At 49.3% G+C, this 15,160-nt stretch overlaps 1 protein-coding gene across 2 annotated transcripts; it reads left to right on the top strand.

The window, feature by feature from the left end:
- The first annotated feature begins 705 nt into the window (after window positions 1-705).
- LOC131206362 (sodium-dependent neutral amino acid transporter B(0)AT3) lies at window positions 706-13,803 on the top strand. 2 transcript variants are annotated; one of them, XM_058198889.1, is made up of 10 exons: window positions 706-994; window positions 6,374-6,606; window positions 6,686-7,260; window positions 7,342-7,489; window positions 7,554-7,755; window positions 7,829-7,988; window positions 8,062-8,224; window positions 8,293-8,493; window positions 9,431-9,499; window positions 10,635-10,790. In XM_058198889.1, the coding sequence occupies exons 1-10, from the start codon at window positions 706-708 to the stop codon at window positions 10,788-10,790; spliced, it is 2,196 nt and encodes a 731-aa protein (XP_058054872.1). The 2 variants fall into 2 exon arrangements, with proteins under 2 accessions (XP_058054872.1, XP_058054871.1); XM_058198888.1 differs by lacking the exons at window positions 9,431-9,499; window positions 10,635-10,790 and adding an exon at window positions 12,148-13,803.
- The last annotated feature ends 1,357 nt before the right edge of the window (window positions 13,804-15,160 follow it).

Below are 15,160 nucleotides of genomic sequence, written 5' to 3'. Positions count from 1 at the left end.
ACGCTGTCTTGAGACGTGAAGCGGCCTGCCAATTATTCTAGGTTTCTGTAGGTGTTTTAGGTTTTCTCTACTCAATGTCGAGTGTCCTTCTTAGAATAAATGGCACAGGGCTGTAAATAGAAGCCGTTCTGCGCGAGACTGCTCTTAACAAGAAATTTCTATTTCATTTGTATTCAATTTATATTCGCTTACTATATCATCCACTAAATAGTGGCCACTTCACTGGTAAATATTGGAAGTTGCTCCACCACTCAATTACTGACGCGACGCGACTGCGACAATGAGCAGAGAGTTCTCTCGATCTCGGTTCCGGTTTGGTCCGGTTTTGCAAAATTAAATTAGAGTTGATTGTTCATCATTGTGGCCGTTCCCGTGGGGAAGTATCAAACCTATGTCAGAAGTGTACTTAACCCCCCCAATTCTGACAACCATTCCCATGAGTCATGAGATTGCACCATCGGAACAATGATCGGACCGTATCGTAATGCGTGTTAATTAAATGTGACACTTCTGCTGCTTCCCTTTCGTCCCGTTCTCCGCAGCGCACCTGTGTAGCTCCCCGGCCGCGGCTCCCTCCCGCCGACGACACGCACGTGCACGGGCAAGCCGTGGCATTGGATCGTCGCACGGAGCGTGACATCGTGAAGTGGTACACGACGGATCCGCACTCCGGACAGCGGTTACCCAGTGACCCGCCCAGCGACGATGGCGACTAAGGTGGACGGGGTTCCGGGCCCACGGAACAATGGCCACGAGATGGCGCCCCTCAACACGAGGGCCCGCGGCGATGGCACGCACGGCGTCACGATCATGCTGTCGCCGCCGGACCGCAGCTCGATCGGATCGCGCGACGGAGCCGGCGCCCTGCCCGACGGTGACCCCGACCGTGCCGCCTGGTCCGGCAAGATGCAGTTCTTCCTCAGTATTATCGGCTACTCGGTCGGGCTCGGCAACATCTGGCGGTTTCCGTACCTGTGTCAGCAAAATGGTGGAGGTAAGTGGTCTGCCCTGTAAATTTCCGAGACGTCCGAGACGACGTAGGCGTGCTGCTGCTGCTAGACCATGTGGATGTAATCTCGTTGTTGCTGCACCGGTGCCAAGAATCCTTCCGAAACAGCCGGCACGCTGCGATAAATTATCGAACTGGTTCGGAGGGCGAGAGACTTTCGGCCAAAAAACACGGGAATGTTTTCGCACGGTCTGCTTGGCCCAGAAAGCTGCCTTTGGCAACGCTCCAACCAGGCAGTGGACCGAAAAATCGATGGTGCATGCAAAATGTGCATTCACGTCCATCCCCCCGACACGGCCAGAAACGAGTATCTGGGTGCTGTTTAGTCCCAGTTTAGGCCCAGCTTCGTCTGCCAGCGGATATTGAAATTAATAATGGCTTTCTCGCATTTGCTGGTCGTGGTGGGCGCGCGCGCAGAGCGGAAAATGGAAGGAATAAATCTATAATTGATGTTCGAACATGGTGCTAAGTGGGGATCAGAATCAATTGAGGGACACCGTTTTCAATCGGTCAATCGAACGATTACTGGGGCTCATAAATAGGGTTAGTCGATTTTCTGTTCAAATCCCTAATTAAATCCATCTTGCTTCACGTTTCGCGTTTCGCGATTATCCGTGGCGCATTTAACCTTCTTTTTTATCATTTTCCGAACTCTTCCTTTGTTCTTGATATGAGAGAAGCCTTTACGAAGCCTGCTACGATCGATAATGAAGTAGAGCGACTTGAGTCGTGGTAAAATGTGAGTTGATAGCCAACTTTCGTCGCTGCCAACTTAAAACTGGAATAAATCAGTCGCAATACCGACACCTTCACCGCCGGTTCCGGGCTGGTAACAATTGCGAGTGTAAGCAATTTATTACCGATCAGTGCGGCGTGGCCACGGATTGCGCATTTGCAGTCTTCGCGGCGCCTTCGCTTCGTGTGTATCAATTACGGAAATTTGTTCCAATCAGTAGCCATTATTGGTTGGCTACTCGGCGCACTTCGATTGATTCTGACAGCGAGCACTTACAACCAATCGGCGCCTGCTAGTGCGCCTTGCTAAACGAAAGTTAATGATAATTCGATTCTAGGCTAACACGCGGCTCCGAGGGCGACACAATTCTGCTGCCAATTTTTCCCTCCCCCCCAAAGGGGCCTCAGTCAGGGTCGGGTCGTATCAATTAAAGCGTATTGTGACGCCCTTCATGAACCGATCGATCGATCACAAGTGATCTTTCTGCAAGGAAATTGGAGCGCCCCAGTTCTTCGTTCGCACAGTTGAAGTTTCACTAGCTCTCTAGGCGTCCTATTTGGGTCGCAGGCCACAAGTTGAACTTTCTCAAAACGCCCGCCACACATCGATCCAACAAAAGCTTCTTTGGTCGATAAATCTCCGGTGTTTAATCGAATCGCCTGTTTTCAGACCTTTGCCCGATGGGGTCATTTCACCTTGATTGTTGTCACTTTCATTAGTTCGGTTCATGCCTGCGTCACATTATGGTGACATCGTGGCTCTAATGGTGGCGACCTGGTTTCGTCCGGTTTTTCGACCAGGCGCCTCCATTCCGACTTGATCGTTTCGCGCGCCAGAAAAACAACTGTCTGAAAACTCTTCCTCAAGCATAGATTTTTCATGGGACCCCAACGTGAGACTCAAGTTCATGACCATGGCGATCACCCAACCCGATGAAACATAATGCTGACACCAACCTTAACCTCCAACGTAAATCGATCACAGCGAGCACTAGCACGCCCAATTAATGTTTCTCTGCCACGGCGCAATTACACTGCCATCGCACCCACAATCGTTGTGACAGTGAGGGACAGGCCCGCCCCGCGTGTGAGGGCCATTTTACAGGAAGGGAACTACAAGACGCCTACACTAATTGTAGGTATGCGTCACGCGGTCGTAAACTCGGACGGGTGTAATTGATGTACAAAGCTGTTCCGCGCCGTGATCGCATAATGAAATCATGTGGCAAACCGCTCGACGGCTCGTTTGTTTTGAGCTTCATCGAGGCAGTGACTCATGTGAGCTTCTCGGAACTTTGACCCATCCGTTCCTTAGAACCTCCGTTCCAGAGTTCTGAGCCACCCGGGGAGCCACGCGCATTATTTTTAAACTAACCATAAGGCCATCAATTAGCAAATTGAAAGCAAAAGCAAGCCTTCAAAACCAGCGCCATCACAACAAACGATCAAACTTTGATAAAACCGCAACCGTGGCCGCGCACCACCCCGCCGCGCCGCGTCTTCCGCGTCGGAAGAAAGCAGTTTCTAGTGGTGGCGGCGGCGGCGCCAGTCAGACCTTTCGATTGCATCCCCGAGGTTGCACATGTTGGCAATGAATTGGCGTTGGCTTTGGGCTTGGTGCTCGGCCAAACGACTCGCTCGGCCTGCCTGCCTGCCTGCCTGCTGCCTATAAATAGCCACTGCTGGTGGGGGGGGGGGGGCCTTCGAAGCGCCCGACGACAACGGCGAATCGATCAATCGAACCGCACAAATGTGTAAAGTCCAGCGATCCGAGCGCCATTTCCCGCGATGACAGTTGCATTGCGCGGCCACAATGTTAGGTCTCCCGCAAAGTACCGAGTCCAGGTCTTGCCCTAACACTGTGACACTGAAATGTTCAAAAATGTCTTTAAATAATTAAAGGTAAAGTTGCAGACAAAAATTAATTTTCTTTTTTATTTTAATTTCATTCAATAATATTCGGTGTAGCAATTAATTCGTGCGTTTTTTTCGACATTTGAGACCTAATTACAACAGCAAAACAGTCATACCTTCATGAAAGAATTTTCCGTCGTTAGCTACTACTTTCTCCCATCTTTTAGATAGTACCTCGATTCCGTGTCGATAGAACTCCTTATCTCTAGCAGCGATCTACTCAGAGACCTATTTTTCAACGGAACAAATACTAGTTCAAATAAAGAGCAACGTCTGGACAATACAGCGGGGGGTTTACGGTTCCCATCCAACATTTTCTAGATAGGTTTTGACTCAAAGTACACCACACCTTTCATATCCCATCATATGCACATCATAACCGTTGCAAAGTGAAAATTTCGCTTTGGTTGCTATGGACCTGGTTCGCCAGGAACAAACTTGACATGTTCAAACGCTTAAAACAGGTGTTGTCAACACTTTAACAATAAAAACTTATATGTTTTAGATGCGCAATGACAGTAGCTATCAAACACATATTTCATTTAAAAAAAAGGTTATATTTAGTGAGTAATGCCATCTATTGTACAAGCGCACGAATTAATTGCTACACCTAATAGAATAACTGTGATACTTTTAGGTGATGTACGAAACCTGTGAAAACTTTCGAAACGAACCAAACGTCCCGGTACGGCCCACAGTACGGTCGAGTAAACCTTCTACTCGCGTGTGGGCTGTATCATAGTTCAAAACGCGCCGTGCCGTCGTTCGTCGTTGGAAAATTATGAGGAAAATACATGCGCCCCCTTCCGTTCCCCCCGGTGGAACGGGATTGCGTGTTCGCCGGCCTAGACCGCTTTACACTGCTGACCTACAGACGGGATCGGGACACATACAATCGTGCCGTGTGGTGTATGGCACTGATTGGTGTGGCAAGTCGCGGCCGCTGCTCAGGTTATGAAACAGTTCACGGAATGCACACGAAATCGATGGTGCTGTTGAGGAGGGTGACCACCGGCTGACGAATGGACGGAGGAGTGCGCAGACAGGCGCCACCCGGGGCGGCTGTAATTTGGTCGATACGGAAAATCGGCTACACACTGCACTTGATCTTGATGCACGCACGGACCACAGAGCACGACCTTCGCGCGAAGGTGCATTTAGAGCATGAAATGTGGCCCATATTTCGTGGGGTTTGGTACGAAAAAGTTTTGAATAAGCCAACGCACGAAATTGCCAAACTTTTGCGACCATCATTAGGCGCTCTGCGGCTGCGGATCTTTCGGCACCCTCAAGATAGAGGGAACGTGAGTCACCGGCCAGTGTCTCAGATCTTTCAAGCCATCCGCCGAGTTAGTCAGCCCAGTTGAAAAGGAAAAACTGTCCGGTGACGGAGCGCTATTTCAACACATGTCTCAAGCACAGCATCACAAGGACGCACTCGAGGGGGACAATTTTATGTCAATTACAGGGGACCACTGCAATGCCTCGTGGCGAAAGTATGCTAATCCAACGGAAAGAAGGAAGAGCCACCGGAGGGCGTTTGTCACAATAACTACATTGCGGCCAGATCCCCGTCATTAGGGGCACGTTTTGAAGTGTGCCATAGAAATGATTTACAGACGACCGTATGTTAGCCAGACGGCAAGTCTTGTGGTGTTACCTTTAAAAATGAGTAGGAATTTGGACGAAGTTTGAAGGATTCACCTTAACTACTTACTGACTTGCCTTATGGACTTATGTTCAATGATTCAATGAACAGTTCATTGTTGCGGTGACGGTGACAGTAAACAGCTCAAACTGCGAATCAACGCCTGTGACGGCAGCTTCAGCTTAAAAATGGAAGCGATACTTTCTATTCATCGTTGCCGCTTGCCGGGCCCCCCATTTATCCTGTTGCCGAGTGGCACGTTGACGTCGTTAGCGATCCATGGCAAGTTGTTGCCCCGTTGCCGTAACAGGGCTGACATTCTCGTGGAGACGCGCGTTGCTACGAGTGAAATGTACGGCCCAAGTGTAAGGCCTCTTCGGTTCTTGCGTGACCATTATGACACCTCATCCACCTCAGGACCGGGGGCCTGGGACTTATAAATAGAGCAACGAGAGTTGTTTTCCAAAAGGTGACCTTGCGTGCGACAGGTGAACGACGGGAAGTGCGCCATTCGGCCGTGGCTAATCCTTGGCCGCTAACTAGGTGCCGCCGATCGATCCGTCAGCCAGCCAGCCAGTGGAGGCGCCTGCCGGGGGTACTGCGTGCACGTGGTGCGGTGCCTTCGCTTATCGGAGCGCTGAGCTGTGCGCCTAAAGCTAGGCTAATCCGACAAGTATTCCGACAGACCCACCGGCCAGGTGATTTTTCTCTCGAACAGGTTCTTTTCCGATTGACTGGCCGTTTAGGAAATTCCAATCACTTCAGATGCACCGGCTCGTTTGGTTTGTAGCAGCGAGCCAGGACCCTTGATTAAAGTGTGTTCACCGCAAGCATTCGGTGCGTCGATCCACTGCACTGGGTTCTGGCTGTGGTCATGATGGGATGGACTGTGACTGCAATCAAGATAATATGATTGCGTGTTTCACACAGAAGCGGTGCATTCGAACAAGAAAAATCAATTTCTTATCACCATCAGGCGGCGTTCGTTATCTGGAAAGGGAGATAGTGCCGGTGCATGTTTAACTTCCTGGTTTCACACCTGGTTTTCGGTTGGCTTCCATTCGCAGGTGCCTTCCTGATACCGTTCATGATTATGTTGATTCTGGAGGGCATTCCACTGTTCCTGATCGAGCTGGGGATGGGCCAGCGGATGCGGCTGGGTGCGCTCGGTGTGTGGAACACCATCCATCCCTGGCTCGGTGGCATCGGTATCAGCTCGTGCATCGTGACACTGTTCGTGGCGATCTACTACAACGTGATCATCACCTGGTGTTTCTACTACTTCTTCAACAGCTTCCGGGTAAGTCACAGGCTCTGGCGGGGGCTCTTCGGTGGGCTCGAAACTGATCGATTGCTTCGGGGTCCGTGTTCCTTTCCAGTATCCACTGCCTTGGGGAACGTGCCCGCAGCTGAACGGGACCGAGGTCGAGGAGTGCGAGCGGTCGTCCGAGACCGCCTACTTCTGGTACCGCACGACGCTCGATGCGGCCCCGAGCATAGACGAAACCGGGGGCTTCAAGTGGTGGATCGTGCTCTGCCTGATGCTCTCCTGGACCGTGGTGTTCTTCATCGTGATGAAGGGTATCCAGAGCTCGGGCAAAGTAGTGTACTTCACCTCGCTGTTTCCGTACATCGTGCTGACGATCTTCTTCATCCGTGGTATCACCCTCAAAGGAGCGGGCGCAGGACTGATGCACATGTACACGCCGAAGGTGGAGAAGCTCCTCGAACCGACCGTGTGGCTCGATGCGGCCACGCAGGTGTTTTACTCGTTCGGTCTTGCGTTCGGCTCGCTGATCGCCTTCGGCAGCTACAATACGCCCAAGAACAATTGCGTCCGGGACGTGCTGCTCGTGTCGGTCTGTAACGCCGTCACCGCGATCTACGCGAGCGTCGTGATCTTTGCCATTCTAGGCTACAAAGCAACGCTGGGCGTTGATAGGTGTATTCAAGTGTAAGTCGCGCCACGAGCCAGTATTCTGTATTCTAGGCCTGCCGCCACATTGTGACCGCCCTGCCGTTCGTCTTCCCACAGCAATAAGCATATTCTGGTGAAGCATGGTCTTCTGGAGTCGGTGCACGCGGAGAACACCGAGTACGAACACGTGATGGCCGGCCTGAACAGCACGATGCTGAAGGACTGGGAGTTCGAAAAGTGCAGCCTAGATGATCAACTGTCCAGTGTAAGACCCGACGAGAAGGCGATCTTTCGCGGAGATCCTCACGGAACGTTGTCTCTGATTGCAGGCCGCCGAAGGAACGGGCTTGGCGTTTATCGTGTTCACTGAAGCGATCGTCGAGCTGCCGGGGTCCCCCTTCTGGGCCGTGCTCTTCTTCACCATGCTACTCTCGCTCGGGCTGGGCTCACAGATCGGCATCCTGGAGGGGATGCTCTGTACGATCTTCGATATTGACATCTTCAAAAGAATCAGAAAACCCTACGTCACCGGTAAGTTTCCTTGAAGCCGGCTTTTGGGCAAGGCATCTTGCAACATCCTTTCCTTCTCCCTTTCCACGTCCAGGTGTCGTTTGTGCGTTCTGTTTCACCGTTGGACTGATATTTACGACCGGGGCCGGCGAGTACTGGCTCAAGATGTTTGACTCCTTCGCCGGCACCATCGGTCTGGTGGTGGTGGCCCTCATGGAGATGATAGCCGTTATCTACATTTACGGTCACGAAAAGTGAGTAGGGCCAGGTTTTTAACTCCGACACACGCCGACAATCTGATTGTTTCCCTTTCTCCGTCGGGTTAAGGTTCACCGAAGACATTTATCAAATGACCGGAATCCGGCCCGGTATCTACTGGCAAATGACCTGGCGATACATTGGCCCGGCCATCATGTGCTGCATCCTGCTGTCATCCATCCTCTCGATGATACTACGGAATCCATCGTACGGTGCCTGGAACGGGGAACTGGTAAGTGTGGGACACAACACTGTCGGTCATGGTTCACTGGAACTCGCGTCCTTTATCACCATGCGCAGGGTATCGTTGAAAGCAAAGCGTACCCGGACTGGGTCATGGGTATCGCCCTGGCGATGATCGTCGCGGGTGTCCTGCCGATGCCCGTGGTGTTCCTACTGAGACGCTTCCAGATACTGAAGGTCGATCTCGACATTCACCAAGGCTCGATCCGGCGAAACGAGACCACCGCATCGACGAAGGAAATGATCGACGAAGACGACGTAAGTATTGTACTTGTTGTAGCTTCGTTACGGGTTCCGATGCCAAATCGCCGACGGTTCCCGCCGTTCCTGTTCGATGGAACGCTTGTCCTCCATTCAGGCATTGGGGAACCTTATGCCGGTATGGTCAGTTACGAAAGTTTGGTACGAAATTGAAGAGGTACCGTCGTGTAAGAGTATTCAGAGTATTGTATTGTTTACGTTCTAAACCATTGTTTGTGTCCCGAGTAATCCGGCTAAAGCGGAAGACGGCATGTAGTATTGAGTTGAAAATTTTACAACACAGTGACATACCGTTACTTTTCTCCATTATTCTTATTTTGCAACAATGCAGATCTAGATCGTTGTGTGTTTGTGTATTTCCGTTTAGTACATTTTGATATGTGTTTGTTGAATTGATTTTACATTATTGTTTTGTGGCTAAGGATCCTTGCCCACGGCGGCGGTTGTAGGCTTATAGGTTAAGTATGTGTTCCTAGAGTACTTTAGTTTAAGAGATGATTATATTCCTGTGGAATTAAGCTAAGAAATCATTCCAAACACAGGTTGTCGCAGATAGGTGATGAAATGCGTAAAACACGTCAAAAACCCACTAAGCTATATCAGGTTGTAGGCCAGAAACCCGAACGCCAAATACTTTCCGGTATCGTCGAAAACCATTTACTAGATTCATTGGCTTGTGGGCTACTCGCTATCAGGAGTTTCGATATGTACTAATCCATCACTTCACAATATTTTCTCTTCTCTCTTTCCATTCCGCTCTCTGTGTGCTGTGTTCTCTCGGGCTTTCGGAAAACCGTTGTACATTCCCAAACCTAACCTCTCGGTTCTGTAACAATTCACCATCGCTCCTCTATCGCTTTACGTGCTTGCTCTCGATCTCGATGTTCGCATCGCCTAACCGTTTGTTGGGAACGTTAACGCACATCAAACACAGGTCGTAAGTCCTGATCTGCCACCTCCACAGTCCCTGGCAGCTACTCGTTTCACAATCGGAGACTTTGATGTAAGTTTCAACGTATCATACTCACCTGTCAGTATCACCACCGCCCACCACCATTGTAGATCATCACCCCCCCATTGTTGCCATCTGCATCTTACGGGTAGACTTCATTCTCTAGCATCGTACATGAGGCGCTAGCTTGTAGCATCATTTTACATTGAATGTTCCGACCAATCATACGATGCTCATACCCGTGTTCCATTGAAATTAACTGGAAAGGTGTAAAAATTTAAATTATAAACCTTTAAACCGCATCAAAATATCACCGTTTGCTGTACGGACGGACTCCATGAAACACCGTTCGTAACTCTTTTACATATTTTCACACTTTCAACATCAACAACAGAAAAAGGAACCCGCAGATTGGTGTGTCTCTAAAATGTGGTGTTGATGTTGAAAAATCACCTTCCTTCCTATCATTCCATGTACTTTGAAACTATTGAAGAAATCGCTCGATCTCCAATACTAATTTGATGTGTTTCCGTTCCCAATCACGTCCTTTACCCAACTCTCCTTTTTCCTTTTCTCTGCTCTCTCTTTCTGTCTGTTTCTCTCTTTCTCTTTTGCCAATTTCTAATCCATCATAGATACGATCATAAAACCCTAGAACTAATAAACCGATAAACGTACGCACTGTGCGTAAATCAAAATATCAATACATGCATCTACCAACAAACCATCTACGCATCGCATCAACAGTCCCCCAGAACAGCATCGTCGTCGTCGTTGCCGTCGCCGTCGCCGTAGTAAAGTATTGCCTTTTTGAATGAAATGAACTGCTTGGCTAGCTAGGCCCAAACCAAACCGTGCCCTGTGGGCCCTCATGATCATCATCAGAGCATCATCATCTTTTTATCGGATCGCACGAATGGGCAGTGCGCATTGAATATCGAAAGATTTTAACCGGAAGTGTAGCTCCTTAAAACCATCCTCTCGTACGTCATTCCATCGACCGATCGTCACTACTCGCTGATCTCATGGCCATTAGGTGTACCAATCATTGGATGTTCAGTGTGTTCTATGTGCGTAGTGTCATCTTCACCACACGCGCCCAGTGGCCCGTAGACTAGAGCGCCCGTAGTAGTAGCCTCTAGCCACTTTCGACATTCACATGGAGTTTATTACTTGAAAGTTATAGACGAAAACCGACGAGGCTAGCAAGCGCAGTAAGACATCGCCCAGCAAAACCAATGCCAAGCCCAACAACAGCGGCGCCGGCAATGCCACGCTCGTCACCACCAGCATCACTAGTACTGCTGGCACCACCGCCCGGAAGTCCATTATGAAACAGTAGTCCGAAGTCACGGGCAAACCCACTTCCCCCCAAGCGACCCGATAGCGCGCGACGGGCGAAACGCGCATATTACGAACAGAATATAACCACTCTACTAGCAATTTCGTGAACTGTACTGTAGGATTCAAGCCCAGGTTTTAGAACTTCATCTCCAGACGGTGGCGGGGCCAGCAGGCTCACCGGTTCCACGGCAGCATCCCGACCCCCAACGCGCCCGGCACGACGTCACTGTACAAAGCTAGAGTTTTAGTAGAATCAGTTCGTACTAAACGCCGCTAAAGTGAAACACGCAGAAAACTCAAACCTTACCGACCGTGGACACACAGTGGAGTTACACTATAAGATTGCACACCCGGGTTGAGTTCGCTGTGCGCACCGAATGCGCATATCCTTGCACTATAGTAGACAGAACATCAGAACCGTGTTGCCGCCTCCGGGACTGTGAAACGATAGGCAACGAGAGGGCCAGAACAAGCGCGCGCCAAACACTTTGCTAATCAAATGACAATATGGTAAATATGAGCCCCAGCGTTTAGCCTTTTTTGCGTTCTTCACTCTCGAATCTCGAATGGTAGCCCTCTAGGAATGTTAATGCCTCTAGCGACATCGTTCAATCATTGTTTGCGCATACCCTAGAAGTGTCCTCTTTCTGTCTGATCACTGTTCACGATTGTTGTACCAAAAACAATGGACGGTGGAGGTGCGTTTCGAACAGGTTTAACGACAAAAAGAGGTGAACCGGTCACGAATTGAGATTGCTGATTTGGTTGGAAGAAACAAAACACAACACGTTGTCGCTTATTTTAGAGCCATTCGTTTCTTTCCGCTTATTCTGTGCTCTCCTTCAATCTGTACTGCAACCTTCTCCAAACACGTGTTATCTGTAAAAAATTATTAGTCTTATTTGCATAATTAGTTTTAAGAATTGTTTCTCCCTGTTGGTTGGTGTTTTCCTGTTCTGGCTTCGTTAAACATTATTTGCTGTCCGTTCGCTGTTACTTTTTAAGTTTCGTTAGTCGCTATATACACTCTGTGGATTGGGTTTCGCGAGGGAACTCGAGCGTTCGACACTGAGTTAGTTGCTGTAATTCAACGAACCGTGGCCGCCCGTACCGTACCGAGTACAATTCGTGCATGATTGTGGCGTATTTGGCGGAAAATCCGCTTAGACCCTTATTAGTTTGTTGCGGAATGCATTTTGGCCTTGACCGTTGGATCTATCCGAAGCCGGTTTTCAGTTCTGCATACGGCATCTCTTTCTCTCTCTTTTGCTCTCTCTCTCTCTCTCTCTACACTGATATACTAAAATCCGTTTTTCTTTTCCATTTCCACTACACAACATGGTGGCACCCAACAGGATGATGATGATGATGACGATTTTAGTGGACCCGCACTGGGCGGGCCCGTGAACGTGCGGAGCGATTCGGACGACGAAGACGAACCACCGACGATGGGCAAGATGCTGGCCAAACAGTCCGCCAACAGTACGGCATCCTCGCAGGCAAAGCAGCAGCAACAGCAGCTACAGTTCAAAAACCAGTCGCATCTAACGCCGAACGTGCTCGGTGCCACGGCGCGGAAGAAACCGTTCCGAATGGAGGTGGTCGACTTCTAGGACCTCTGCTAGGGCCAGGACCCCCCCGCCCCTAGACTAGGACTGTCTGCCGCCGTCGGCAAGCTTCTCTGTGTGTACCATTTTCCGTTCTTGTTTCGGCCTGTCGAAAGCTCTAAGCAATCCTTCCTCGCCCGCAACCTCGTTTAGTTGATTTAGAGCCTGGTGGACCGACGCAGTCGGTGCCCTTGGATTTCACTTGACGGTCGCAGCGCAGCCCAGCTGCCGCTCGTGGCCGGTGTTGGAGAGCCGATGTTACGTGTAAATAATGATGTATAGCACATAATAAGCAGAAGATGCTGAAAATCAATCTAATCGTAAACCAACCCCCATGATATAGGGATAAGAAGTCCAGTCCTGCAGGAGGACTGCTCTGCTGCTACGGAGAAGATATTTCCACTCACCACCACCACCTTCGCTGTGTGATACCGTTACCGACAGTCCCACTAACTGTGGCCCGGGTGCTGGGGATTGAGTTTGGCCGTGGGCCGAGAGGTAGTAGTGATTTGTTGGCCACAAAGTTTGCCAGTTACCTGCTGTAGGTGTGTACTTGCGCCCGTTGTAAAAATTGTGTACCGTTTCAGCCTCGCCGGAGGCTCCATATAGCTTCAGTCTAGACAGAGTAACGATGCGTTTGGTTGCGCTAGGGCGGCGTTCACTAGAAACCCAATCATCGCTCCCCTCCGTAGGAGGCGCTTAGAGGACAAACTGCTGGGTGAGCGGCAGAACCTGGGGGAGCCCCCACTTTTATGGAGACCGAAGGGAGCGAGCGAGTTGTAATGTTTTACTAACGTTCGCTATCCAGCCCGTTAGGCGAGTATTTGCTTACAAGAAGTCTGCGCAAGTGCTAGGCACGAGTACAATAACCACCAGCAGTAGTTTAGGAGCGTCGTCCAAGTATTTATATACGCCCAGGATCGAGTTCCAGAGCCGGGCGGGAGGAAGTTTGTTGTAAAACTCTCAGAAAGACACCACCCAGACGCAACTCAACAGTGACACAGCCGGCAACTCAGTACCGCGTAACGGTTATTAGTTAAGGACGTGAGACATATGTAAGATATTAATGGATGGCGATCCAAAACGGGGGAGGGACACGATTTCGCCTGGGTGGCAGCAGTGTGGAGGTACGCGAATGACTGTGGTATGATGGGGCAGCGGTCAACTCGCCGCGTGTGATGTTCGTGGAACCGTAGATTCTTCCTCTCGTCACGTAACGTTTGTGTTCTGTGAATAATCGAACTAAATTAAATCACTGCGCGGACATGATGAACACTAAACTGAGTAACTCTCGAGCCATAATCTGTTTGCCATCACTTCCGGCGATCACGCTCCCCTACAGGGTCGTTTGAGTCGGGCCAGCATAGGACATTATTTTTGAACTGACAAAAAAGGAATTATTGGCTACACACTTACTTGCCGATCGATTCAACAACAAGTTTCAAATAGTACACGGACCCGGGATGATTTCTTTTGTTTGGCCGTTCCTGCGATGACGAGTTTAGATCGTTACTAACTAATCAAAAGTCAACCTAAAAAATCGCCCACTAAACGAACTTACATTAAAAACCAACCCGAAGAGGCGCGCACCGTGCGCAGCTTGAAAGAAAACCAAACAAAAACCATACAATAAACGCAATGTGATCAACCCAAGTAAATGGAAAAGAGAGGAAACGGATAAATAGTAAGATAATGTTTTAAGAGTTAGTGATTATTAGTCAACCAAAGTCGTAGCCAAGCGAACGAAGCGGAGAAACTAAGCATGACAAAACCAAAATAATGAAACAAACAGCGCAGCGTAACGTACGTACGTTGGTGGCCAAAACGTGAGACAAATATCAGTAATAAGTTTCCTACCAATCAACCGACTACCGGATCCGTGCGGGATCCGGTACACTATTCTCTTCCGACGTCCGCATCCGTGGCGAATACCCGTTCGCTTGCCGTTACTTTCAAATAAGCTTAAATTGTTTCCGCCTCAGCATATATCGGTTTGGGCGAAACTGTAACCCCCCTGCTCAATGTTGCTGTTCAATCCAAGCTGCTTCAACCACCGGACCGGATTGAGACAGTACAGGTTAACTAACGACAAACTTACGTGCGGCAGCTCAAAATTACAACAATAAGATACACATTTCAACAGATCAGTCCGTCTTTAGTTTGCAGGACACGCTCAACCATTACGATCTGCTGAAACCATCTCACTTTGCGGTTCGTATATTAAACTAAATTTGGTTAGCACACTAGAGGTAGAATAATTTTCAAACAAAAACAGAAGCAATTGATCGCCCAGGAAATCGAAACAAATTAACGGATAAAGTTGACAGCTACATGGTTCCTGCTACCGTCTATAGGAAGTTAATGGTGGCAAATCGTCAATTGTTCTACAAAAATTACCGTTCGAGGGTTTCTTTGGCAGTGATAGAAAGAATCAGACTCCTCCTCGAAGGGGGACCGTGGTAGCCCTTCCTTTTCGATTGATATCATTGTTGATTGAGTGCAAGTATTAAAGGTACGCCACAGTTTTGCTATACCGAGAAAAGCTTATGAGACCGGAAAACGGCACCACGCAATGAACCTTGCAGTGAAGCATTAAACCTTCTTTTTACGACCTCACACTTTGCATTCCCGCAGATAGAATTGTGGTTTTTCTCATTTTCCTGGACTTCTGCGCCCTTGAGTTCTTCCTACATCGTTGAAGAGGGGTACAAACCTCGTTAGTAGTTGCAACACTGTTTCTTGAAAACCACCCCTCAAACGT

Source organism: Anopheles bellator, chromosome 1 (genome assembly GCF_943735745.2).
Source record: "Anopheles bellator chromosome 1, idAnoBellAS_SP24_06.2, whole genome shotgun sequence".
Classification (NCBI taxonomy): domain Eukaryota; kingdom Metazoa; phylum Arthropoda; class Insecta; order Diptera; family Culicidae; genus Anopheles; species Anopheles bellator.
This window is presented reverse-complemented; position numbering and strand designations above follow the sequence as displayed.

Excerpts from the sequence above, each read along its gene's own strand:
- LOC131206362 (XM_058198888.1), top strand. The coding sequence starts at position 706 with ATGGCGACTAAGGTGGACGGGGTTCCGGGCCCACGGAACAATGGCCAC. Across the intron at positions 7,490-7,553 it reads TAGATGATCAACTGTCCAGT|GCCGCCGAAGGAACGGGCTT; the intron begins GTAAGACCCGAC and ends CTCTGATTGCAG. Across the intron at positions 8,494-12,147 it reads AAATGATCGACGAAGACGAC|GATGATGATGATGATGACGA; the intron begins GTAAGTATTGTA and ends GGCACCCAACAG.